General features: G+C 42.0%; 1 protein-coding gene across 9 annotated transcripts; it reads right to left on the reverse strand.

Moving 5' to 3' along the window:
- Positions 1–774: 774 nt before the first annotated feature.
- On the reverse strand, positions 775–11,391 carry LOC133159414 (LIM and senescent cell antigen-like-containing domain protein 1). Of its 9 annotated transcripts, none has more exons than XM_061286378.1 (11): positions 5,442–6,316; positions 4,347–4,506; positions 4,176–4,242; positions 3,986–4,106; positions 3,765–3,914; positions 3,514–3,664; positions 2,760–2,852; positions 2,177–2,225; positions 2,014–2,089; positions 1,717–1,851; positions 775–1,113 (listed from the first exon to the last, which is right to left on the reverse strand). In XM_061286378.1, exons 1-11 carry the CDS (start codon positions 5,639–5,641, stop codon positions 999–1,001), a joined length of 1,317 nt encoding a protein of 438 aa, XP_061142362.1. In that variant the 5' UTR covers positions 5,642–6,316; the 3' UTR covers positions 775–998. The 9 variants fall into 9 exon arrangements, with proteins under 9 accessions (XP_061142362.1, XP_061142360.1, XP_061142358.1 ...); XM_061286375.1 differs by lacking the exon at positions 5,442–6,316 and adding an exon at positions 11,232–11,391 and having other exon boundaries at positions 1,025–1,113; positions 1,663–1,851; XM_061286377.1 differs by lacking the exon at positions 5,442–6,316 and adding an exon at positions 10,164–10,485 and having other exon boundaries at positions 1,025–1,113; positions 1,663–1,851.
- Between the last annotated feature and the right edge of the window lie 872 nt (positions 11,392–12,263).

Below are 12,263 nucleotides of genomic sequence, written 5' to 3' on the forward strand. Positions count from 1 at the left end.
TGGATTCTTCATAGAAAAAAAACCATGGAACATTAACTTTCTGTTGTGCCATGCACAATCTTAACAGATAAAAGTTCAGCTCAGTTGTCAGAGCAGAACCTCTCTGACACATATGAGCAGTCTCTTAAAGTTCTTGTGTTCCTCCCTTATAATCATTTTGTAGGTTCCAGTAGGCTTGTAGACACCGCTGTCTTTTTTGTTAAAGTTTGATAGTGCGTCATAGTCTGGAGTAAAATTTGTTGTGGCAATTCTTAGGCGAGATTCGAGGTGTTGGTCCGTTTACCTCGATCTTTGACGGGTAGATGTTGACGTTCATGTGGCTGAACGTCACGTCGCGTACGTCGAGCCAAATTGGCCACTCTTTTTTAACATTCGGCACTCACTTCTTTTCTTCGGGCCACTCATTTTAATGGAAGGATTCCAGGGGAAGGTTTGTGGGTGGCTTTAGCGCAAAACTGCATCTGAAAGCTCAGTGCGCAAATTACAAGAATGCTGTCGTCACAGCCCACGCTCTAAATTCGGGACTGATACAAATAGAGCGCGAGTGCGCCATGTCCGTACACGCACTTGTGAGTGTGCACCGAGCTTTCTGACACGGCTTCCGGTAGTAAATGCGCAGGCGAGCGCTTCCCCATCTACTGGGCAAACGCAGTCATTGCAGGCAAAATGAGCAAAAAAAAAAAAGTTTAATACAATTTGTTCAGGGTTGGCGGGCCGGATTAAACGGTCCCGTGGGCCGTATCCGGCCCGCGGGCCGTAGTTTGGTGACCCCTGTGCTAGAGCATCAGTAACGGAATCGATTCCTTGCAACGTGTTTTAGTTAAATAGCAGTGTAAAAAGGAAGCTAAGTGAAAGGTTCTTTTGAGCCGCACATGACACGTGCACACACACAATGCCTGTCTGACAGAGTCTGGCCCATTAATTGACACTCGATGCTGAGCAGTTCTACATAGAAAGACTCAATGTGCACGTGTCGGGTGTTTACGTGAACGCCGGGTTTACTTCCTCGCGACAGTTTCCGATAACTTCTTCAGTCTCTTCTTCAGCTCCAGTGGAAATTTCTCATAGCACTTCTTGCACACTGGCTTCATGTCAAACTCCACAAACTTGTTCCTGTGAGGTAAACATGGAAATTCAAATGATTCATTTCACTCATGTAACATGTCAGATTTGTTTGTCCTCTGATGATGCTAAGTTTACTTGAGTAACTTCTTTACACATGTACAAAGAAGTCCTATTCTGTGTCGAGTGTCGTTAATTCCATTAACTCTGGGATTCCACCCACACTGAGCAGATAATCGCTGGCTGGACAAGGCACGTGTCAAACTCAGAGATGGCGGCACTTCTCTAGCATTTCAACAGCGTATGCAAGAAAAGCTGCCGGAAGTGATTAAGGCTTTACCCTCTGGACCCAGACAGAACACGAGCCCCGTAAAACAAAGCGATCCCTTCAAAATGTCCCTGATCCGACTTCCCTGTTTGCATAGCATAGAGATTTCCAAAGAAGCTAAATGGAAAACCTAAAGCGTACAAGTAAAAGGCACGGATGCATTTGGCTTTGTCATAATTGTCACAATAAGACTTTTCTGAACAAGTAGAATAAAATGAATGGGAGTAGCAGGATTGGCAACATAAAAGACAGAAAGAGGGAAGAGAACTGACCAAGAGAAGAACAGTAGAAGTGTGGAGAAGGAAACGAGAGAGGTTCACAGACACATGGGTATCAACGGTTTCTTCTTTTTATCCTTGGAGTCGCGTTCCCGCTTCGACAACCGGCGTTTGATGTCGTCCGGTAGACGTTCATAGCAGTGCTTACACACCGGCTTCAAGTCCACTTCCACAAATTTATCCCTGACAGAGCAAAGACGGGGGATTTTCCAACAGACGGGAAGAACAAGACGACAGGAAAGAAAGAAGAGAAGAAGCAGAGGTACAATAAAAATGGAAGTAATAAAATGTAGGAGTAAAGTCCACACAAGATTAGAGGTTGAGGCCAAACTTAATGTCACTTACTTGAGGGTGAGCTTGGTGTTGCAAGTGGAGCAAGCAAAACAGTTGACGCACCAGGCCTTGTTGAGGGCTGACACCACTGAGAACACGAGGGAAGCAACATGAAAACAACGATCGCATTACTTCAACGGACGCAGATTGGAAACAAACATAAAAGTCCTCTCACCATCTCCTTCTATAACGCGATTGCAGTGGTAGCAGACATCTCCAAATAGCTGAAAGTGACATTATGACGTTAGCAATGCTGCGGCAACATATGTTAATCAAAATAATCACAAAACACAACTCGGAAGCTGCACTCTTTGCGTGTTTTACAAAACACAGCATTCAGATCCCATGCCAGTTTAGACTTGAGCTTTAAACATGCAGACCTTTTGTTATTGTAAAAATTTCCTGTGCCTTATTGAGGTTTGATTGCTCTTTTTAATACTCCATGTTAAAAAAAAAACTAATAAGAAACAAAAGTGAAATATTTCAAAACAATCAAATCTGCTCTAAAAAAAAAAAAAAATTAAAATTAACCAAATTTAAAAAATATATATATCATAGATGAGATTATTTTATCATTTAAATGCTTCAGTTTGCATATTATCCAAAAGGAGAAGACTCGCAACCATCTACAGTAGGCCAAAATTCCCAAGAGCTTACACAATTACAGCCACCTAGTGGCAGTACTTAAATAGCAATCTAGTATTAGCTTTATTTCTCGACGTGTAGAATGAATACAATTCATCACATGTTTGTATCACCTGGTTGTAGTGTGTTTCGCAGTAGGCCAGGCCCTTGCGTTCGTAGTGGCGGTGTCCCAGGAAGGGTTTCTCACACTTAGCACACACAAAATGCTGCAAACACGGCCAAGGGCAAGCGCACACAGTTAGTTCTGCAACAAAGTTAGCTCAAGACTTTTTTTTAAGCCGACATCACAGTTCAGATCAGTTCACCTGTCCTTGTGTTGTTTCAAAATAGTGAGAGAAGGGATGAGGACAGCGTAGACGAGTAGCAGACAAAAAGCAGGGGAAAAGCCAACAAAACGTTTTTAAGAGCAAACGGAAACGCAGATCTTTCCATTTTGTTATACTTTACGTACAAGACCTAATTATCAACAATATTAGCGCAGCCCTTTTAGAGAAACCAGGCAAAGCTCCTCGCTGCAGTGGAAACATCAGACCACGTGTTCAAACCCTCACCATGTCAAAATGTGTCTCGCAATAAGCTCGGCCATCCCGCTCATAAAACGGATGGCCCTGAAAGGGTCGCTCACACAAAGTGCAGACGTGGTGCTGCGTGTGGAGGAAGGAAGACAGCAAAACAGCCATAAAGAGTGATGAAATGAGCGGATTGGAGTAATGTGGAAAAACAGAGAAGACACTGGAGATAAAAGAGCGAGAATCTGATGGTGTGGGATAAAGTGCACCTAACTGAGGAAATAGCAGAATCAATTACATTCATCTTAAAAAACATCAACTTTTTTGTGGTATTATAAAATATACAAATAAGTCAGACCTCCACATGCCACTGCTTGCCCATGGCATTGACCACGCGGCCCTCAATGGGTCTCCTGCAGGCCCCGCAGATGGGGACGCCCATCTTGTCGTGGCAGGGAAGACAGTAAAGCTCACCCTTCAACTCCCTGGCATCAGCAGTCAGTTCCTTTCTGCAGATGGGAAAGGGTGAGGGGGGAGGGGGCATTTTGACCAAATGAGCAAGTCAATGTTCTCATTTGGGATCACACTTTATGGACTCCCGATCCTTACCCGCAGTTGTTGCAGTTGAAATGATCGGGGTGGTAGGGGTCATTCTTGAACAGAAGGGGCTGCTCTTCAATGATGGCGTGACACTTTTGGCAGATGTACTTGCCCAGACCACGCGCTTTCTCTCTGTTGTGACACGGACGACACAGGTGCCTGAAAGACGGGGAAAGTAGCGACTTATGAACTGCGATGCCAATACCGTAATCACTTAAGGTCAAACAGACCTGCCGGCGTTCTTGACAAATCCAACATCGGCAAGCACGGCCTGGCAGATGTCGCAGCAGAAACATTCGGGGTGCCAGCTGTTGTTCATGGCCTTTATGACGCGGCCAATGATGAACTCACCTGAGACGGACGGGAACATGATGAGTTTGTTTTTCATAAAAACGATCTCGTGTGTTTCCTTACACTTACCACATTGGTGGCAGCACGGAGCAAAGAGCATCTGGAAGTCATGTTCACAATATTTCCTGTCTTCAAACTGTAAACAAGACATGAGTACAGAGTGATAAGAATACTATTAATAACAACAACAACAATAATAATAATATGGTTGACAAAATCTGAACTCAACTGTAGATTTACCTCATAGAAGAGCCCCTCTGGGAATTGTTGGAAACACTGGGCGCACACAAAGCACTGCTCATGGTAAAGTTCTCCGTTACTGTTCACTATCTTCTCTGCTGGAGCAAAGCCACTCTTGCAGCGCTCACACATGGCATTGGCCAGGGCGTTGGCCATGTTGCTGAAGGACAAAACAAAATTGAGATTGTTAGTGTTAGGGAGTATACTGTCATGATTGGAATGGAGAAAAGATGATAACAGTGACTGGAATAGGTCATTATGCAGAGCTGAAGAAAATCAATCAGACACTTAGGAGAATCCAAGCTAACTAGACAAATAATTAACAGCGATGAAAACATGACCTCTGCAGCATATTTTGTTACTGGACTAGGTGAGGCTGACTCACTGATGTCCCATTTTGGGTGGGGAGAAGATTATTATAGAAGATTGGTAACATTTAGGAGCGATAACTCTGGGAGTCAATTTTAATCGGCATTTTTGTAAAAACATTAAATGGTCCCACCCAGAGTCATCTGGGATACGCTTCACGCTTAAACATCAGTATTTTAAAATATTGCAGTTCAATAGTACTGGTATCGGTTCAAATCTAACAGAAAGTAAAATTTCTCACAATTTATTCAATGTTACCAGACATTTTGTTGAAATTTACATTTTTCAAACCCCAAGCAGGATGACTTCATGTCCTCAGTTGGTAAATATAACATTTATATTTAGCCTTCATGTCATTCATGGACGCATACTCAGGATACCGACTGGCATTTTCTAGTTTGCATAACCACTCCTCCCCTTGGCACAAAAATAGCTTACTCTCTGTTAGCTCGTGCAGCGTTTGGCACCATCCCTGCACAAATAACCTCAAATAAATCCAAGAAGTCAGTTAAACCCAGTTTGTTTATAATATAAAAATTCTTCACATTCTGTAACAGCGCAAGGTTGCGGCAAACGGGGCAGCGCCGTATCAGTTTTTGGAAAGACAGAATGTTCCTGACGCACCTCTAACGAGTCATACGGTGTTTCAGCATGTCAGTCAACAACATGTAATATTCGCTACTTGTGATTAAAAATCCATTGTGTACTCGTCCTTTCTGTACTTACAAGCGTGCATAAAAATCACAAAACTCCTTATAGACTTTGACATCACTCTTTCGCCTCTGGGACCTGGACACCAGGACTTCTGCTTCTCCTCCATCCTCATCCTGAACCCTTTGATGGTATCCGTTCATCTCCCTATGTGGATTGTAGTCCAGGACCTCTCCATCCTCAGGTATGGATGGCGGTACAGCACGGCCGTTCATCTCCGCGCTCTTGACCAGGTCCAAAACTTTGCTCTAGTTTCAAAGTTTCCTGCTCGGCAAATCCAGCGATCGGTCGGAGCAGGAATCCAGAAAAGCAAGTGGGAAACTAACGGACCCACTCATCAGACTGTAATGGGTGTAGTCTTTCCCTCGTCTGCATGTAAGTACACACACCCACTCACTCCTTCTTTCCCACATCGACAAGATCTCTTTTTTCAGTCGCGCACACACAAACACACACACATGCACACACGTACACAAAGACACAGTCTCCTGCCTGTCGAGCTTGCTATCTATTCTTGGACCAGCTACTGAAATGAAGAGCCGACTTTGACGCTTGCCTGCTGAGCGGGGTCACACAATCATGCGCACCTATGCACATGTATACTAACACACAAACGTGTAATTCACAAATAGGGTTGAAACTGTCACATTTTTACAAATTCAACTTATTATCCATTCAGTCAATCAGATACAAATACACAAAAATGTAAATGTGAGGTAGAGATATTTTTTTCCCCTTTGGGTATTCAACTAGTTTCGTATCTGTGACTTTGAGTGTGTACGGCTTTAAAAGGCAGGGCCTGGCCTGGTGAGTGACGTGGGTGCCGGCGCATGACAATGACCAACTAGCTAACCCGCTAGCCATTCGATGCGTTGAATGACTCAGCAGAATGACTTGTGGCCATTAGCGTCAAGTGTGAATGTGTCTATTAGGTTTTTTTAATCTATTCAACTAAAAACTGTACAATTTGTACAAAGGTAAAAAAATAAAAATAAAGGTAAAGACCCAATGATTGTCACACACACACAAACTAAAGTGCATTAGATTTTGTACAAAACGTGTGCTGATACGTTTCTGTATCCTGTAAAGATTAGAAGGGTCTACTTAGTGCATTTTTATTGTTTGTAAAATGAGCCTCCTAGAGCTCCTAACATGACTTCATCTTTCTACAAATAGACACCCAGTGAACCCTCATCTCCAAACAAGGTGCTGGCAGCTGCTTTTATGTGTGTGTTTCTGTGTGAGAGTAGGAGAAGGGGGGCACTGCATACACGTAACATATGATTCCACAGCTGTATTTGTTTCCACGAGTAAGACTCAGCGTCATCTACTCAGAGGTGTGCTTTGACAATCATGTAACATAAATGAACAATAAAACCAAAGATTTCTCCAGGCACAACAAACTTATCAGTACCTTCCCAAAACAGAATAATGAATGCAGAAAAGTCACCTGTCTCAGTTTGGGCTATGGAAAGACGGGGAAATCTAATCAGCGAGAGGAGGAAACACACACTAGCCTTCCTCCTGATTACAGTACAGCCACCGGCACAATGATGCAAAGCGTACCACCCTTATTGCAAAGAAGGTTATTAATGGAAGAACCTGCTGTATCAAATTTTCCTACATCTCTGCAGTACAGATTGTGTTTTACTTTTCATGTTTGCTCCTTATTATGTAGCCTGGAGCACTTTTCTACAGCTGGTATTTTTTTAGGACTTCCCTGGGGGTTCTCACGTATCAACAGCCTTTTCAGAGACAAGAAAAACCTAACGCCCCGGGTTGTGAATTTCTAAAAACTATTCCTTGGTCTGTAACAGTGTTTGCAAATCATTTGCTTCCTCTGTAGCTACTTTTCTGTCAGTGCAGTTTAGCTTAGCTCAATATTTTATTTTATTTTGAAATAACTCCTGAATGAGTGCCAAGCAAGCAGACGCAGGTTGAAAAATGTATCGCACGCCTTGCTAACGTAAACATGTACAGTGTCAACAGAAACCATAGCAACAAAGACTCCAGCAGCTTGGGAAGCGTAAGTGTATGCACACACCCACCCAAACAAACACACGCACGCACACACACACAACACCCACTTTGACCTGCAGTATCTCAAGTCCCACTTGAGTCCACACAGCAACAAAGAACACAAACAGGGCAGTTACAAGCGACAGTAACAGTTACAGTGTTAGCACTGTTGCATTGAAATAATCTCATTATTTGACTTTCACAGACAGATATTATTTAATCCCATTCTTGCGGTTAAATTTTGTTGCGGTGCGCAAAAGCTCTACTTTTAGATGCCATGAAATGATGTCACACTGGAAAGGTTACAAAGTTCATATGACTTGACCCGGGGACACCTCTTAAGACAGAGCTCCCCTCTTTTGTGTCGACATTCTTCACATTTCAACATTCCTGCAACCACTTGAAAAGGGGAAGGAAGGACTGATGTTGATGTATGGTCACGCCGCAATTCCACATGCTGTGTGCCGTCCTGCTTATCTCAAAGGAATGAGATGCTTTACTCTGCAAAAGTCTTGATTAATCAAAGTCTATCAATACATTTTCTCCGAAAGACAACAATCAGTCTGATACCAAAAGTAAGTAAAGTCCAAAGGATAATGGCCAGTTATTGATCGGGACTAAGAACTCTTTACATTTTCAGTCAAAATCCCCCTAAAAATTGGGGCAGAGGGAATGGAAATAATTAATCTTCCATTTTCCAAGCCAAGCGCCATCAGGACTAATCCTAATTCTTGTGACAGAGCAAAGGAACCTTATGAATCATTCAAACCTGCTGCTAGTCCTTTCCTTCATTCCAATGTGTCCCTGATTGCACAACAATAGTTACCAAACTTCAATTCAGATCTAATTTACTAAAATTGAATCATGCATGAGGAGAGTAACTGTAACCTCAGTCAAGTCTGTAAAAACGGTTCACAAAAAAAACGTGAAACCCACCTGAACCCATCCCCAAGCAGACCACAGCTCTCTGGTCTCTCTTGTCTTCGCCTGTACAAGCCTGAATTTGACAACGCCTTGAGTCTCAAAGAGTTCATCGCCCCCGCCAACTTCCGCCGTCCTTTCCTCGTTTGCTGAGAGCGCACGATCCACAGGGCCAGAAATGCGGCGGAGAAAGTCTGTGTGTTCAGGCTTGTCCCGAATAAAAAGATTAGGCTGGTGCGGCTCAAGCCCCTTTTCGAACTGACACACCTCCCGGGCACGCGGTCTTGAGGAAGGACGTGTAGAGGTGTGGTAGGAGCGCCCGCACACCTATCGACTGTCTCTGACCGCCTTCTGCAGGTAGAAGGAACGCGTCTGAGTGGAGAAGAGGAGGGGGACAAAGGGCATTCTGGCCTTCGCCTCCACTGTCTATTTGCCGCCTACTACTCACTCGCTCATTCTTAGGAAAATAACAAGCCAAGGATGCCAGCAGAGAACCACATTAGCAACAGACACAAAATGTCTTTTTGTTTTTTAAATTGAAAAATCTAACGTATGCTTGGTAATTAAAATTGTTTAAGCAGCCTGTTGACAGGAAGGCATTTGACAGTTTCTTGATTATATTAGGTAGTTGATAGTAGAATATATTTGTATTCAATGCTTTTCAAGTCTTTTGATGCTCATGACATGTTGAGCACAATATTGCCGCTTGGAGGAGTAATTAACAAGCAATTTTTTGATTATCATTATGCATTTTACAAAATGTCTTGGTATGTTGATAATTAGGAATCACAGAGGTTACACTGCTTAATTAGAGCCACTGGGAATAAAGTGGATTTATAGTACATAGAAAACTGAAATACTGTATCAACATCTCAGGCACGACACAAGTGGACAAACTGAATTACCTTTTTAGTCCACTAGGTGGTGCTAATGCATCACTTGAAAATAAGCAGAGGACGTGTAGGAGTTGGGCAAACTGAAACCAAATATGGTAACACAGGAAGCCCTAAACGAGAACATACACACTCCACAAATGCTTAAATTGAGCAATACCCTGCAAACATATTTTTAGGGTAAATGAAAATTCTGCTTTATATATTGCCGTGCGATTTTTTTTTTTATTTGAATGCCCTCATGATCTGAATTCTTTTTTTTCCCCTCAGCCGTCAGAATAAGATACTGAAATGTGAGAATGGCACCAAATGAATAATTCAAGACAAAAAATAAATCAAACCGGTAGGAAAATTGCTTCTCTGACATTTATTATGTGATATTCTGGTGAATATCAGTCAGCTGTTATGAGATGAAGTGGTTCAGTTTCAGTAACATTTACAAAATTCTGTTAAATTTCAACACAAAGCTGTACCTCGACATCATTTTAAAATCATTCTCATGTTTTTCGGATTTACTGATGAGAACGTAAATTAAGCTATCGATTAAAGTATAAGATGAATAGATTGTTAGAAACAACCTCACTGCCACCGTGTGGACAAAGAAGGTACAACAGCATTTCTGCTTGATTACAACTTGGGAAAAATAAACATTTATTGTCTCAAAACGTCTTTCAAATCGGGCTGAGAGAAACAAAAGCCCCAAAAGGATTTGATATGAAGTCCTGCAATGACTCACTCACAATAGGAATCAAACAATGGAGCTCAAAGAAATCTATAGGGTAAAATCATTTAGGATATATACTGCCAATGCCAATACAATGCTAATAAGCGAACAATTGAATGGATTTCTTTGGGGGGGGGGAAAAAACACCCAACAAAATCATAATAAGTATCGGCCTCTTACCAGTGTGCTATGTCAGGCAAGAATGTGGTTCATTCAAGTTCCTTATGCTGTTACTGCAAACATGACCGCTTCTATCTGATGGCCACATCACTTCCTGTGTGTGTGCATGCATGCGTGTGTGTGTTGATATGTGTGTGTGTCCATTTGTGCTTATATGCCAGCATGTCTTTGTGAGAAAAGGGGTGAGACCACAGAAAGAACGATGGCGAGAAGGTCCAATGAGGATGAGGCGGGTACAAATGTACTTTGTGGTGTTGGGAGGTGTGAAGACCCTACTGAAATCAGACTGAAAGTAAGTCAACCTGTTTTAGCAAACCCAAAAGCACTTTGGTTGAAATAAAAAATGGAATAAGGTATGTAGGGGAGGTATGCAAAATCACGATCATAAATAGAATGGCATGATGATCATCACTGTTCAAAAAAGCCAAACTTCTGAAAAAGAGTGGAGTTCATATCACAAGAGCAGTGCTCTTCCAAACAAGGTCACGTTCAGGCTGGAGACTGGGATGAGCTCAAGTTGTATCAACAAAGTGTCGAGTCATAAAACGCCCACATGCAGAATGCTTACTTCGTACAAATGTAGCCGGCTTTTGAAAACCTGATTTATAAACAACTTTAACGCTATCTTGGTGCTCAGGAAGTAAGTGAAGGGGATTAGTTTTATTTGGTCAGATAATAGCCTATTTTGGATGGAAAAAAGTGCAGGACAAGCAGGATATAAAATAGATGCATGTAATATTTGAGTGAATTTGCTGTTAGAAATTAAGGGAGCATGTTTCCAGCATCAAGTCAACACTAAGGGGCGCTGTCGAGCAAGACAAGTGACGATGATCAGATTTACTACATTGACGCTATAAAATTAATTGTGTAAAGCTTAGTTGACACAAGGATCTCACATGCATTTAAACTATATTATCAACGCTATATTTAACTTTCCCCATCTAGATAGGTGTTGAAAAAAAGTCGGTACGGTCCCCCCGATTTTCGCAAAAAGAAAAAAATCTGTCAACTTCCCAACTTTTCATGAAATTGTTCCACTCGGGAGAAAAAGATAAACTTTAGACTCACCCGTTTGTCATTTCATTAATAGCGAGCATCGTTTGGCTGTTTCCCGGACCGAAGTTGTTCTTTCTGGCGTTCGGGCTGACAGATGTTGAAGGTCTCGGATGGAACTAGCGGTGGTGAGAAGAGGCCTCCTCCGAGCGGGGCTGACGCCTTCAAGCGAACTATAACGAAACACGATATTTCCGCTAGGAAATTTCAAAGTAAAACAACAAGGACATTAAAACGTACACATAGTTTTGCAAGGTAAAACTAGTTGAACTAGACTGCTATTAGAAATGTATTTTACATAAATCAAAACATTGGATTACTATTTTTAAAACGAGTGACTCGACATTCTGACGGCTAAATAGACTTCAACTTTACAAAAAGGAACCCCGAGGGTAGTCTGACGCTATACCATTACGTATTACAATTGGCAATCTCCACCGCTGTATTGCATTTTTCTGCCGAAATCGATCCACCCTTCAAACTTTTTTCCCCCTTACACTAATCAACACAATATTCAGGACCCAACTTGCTCAATATAACTGGCCAAAGCTAAAGACGGGTTATTGTTTTTGTACAAAAATGTCAACTTAGTATCGACTTTGTTTCATTTGCGTTCGTTTCCACGGCAAACACGCGTTTTCTTGAAGAAGTTTCAACATTTGTATTTTTAATTAAAACACTAAATAAGTAAAGGACTCTACTCTCTTAATTGCCAAACTAGCTTGCACCGCTGCAACTAAAAAAATATATACTAATCTGAAATAAGGTAAATAAATACATAAGACACTTGCAGGATAACAGCAAATGTGCCCACTGGGAAGCAAAATCATTGTGGCATTTTTTTCCTTCAACAGATACATCAGCGATTAGTGTCCTCCAGTGGCTGCATCGTTAGAGTAGAAGCGCCACATTTATTCCCTTAAAAGGAAATCCTTAGAACCCCGCCTCCTGGGCGGAATGGATATTCTGACAGCAACAGTTATTCCTGGAAACAGAAGAACTCTGCTTTAACATCAAAATTGAAAGTTCATGGTGCTAACCCAGGCA

The sequence above is a fragment of the Syngnathus typhle genome, linkage group LG9 (assembly GCF_033458585.1).
Source record: "Syngnathus typhle isolate RoL2023-S1 ecotype Sweden linkage group LG9, RoL_Styp_1.0, whole genome shotgun sequence".
Taxonomy (NCBI): Eukaryota; Metazoa; Chordata; class Actinopteri; order Syngnathiformes; family Syngnathidae; genus Syngnathus; species Syngnathus typhle.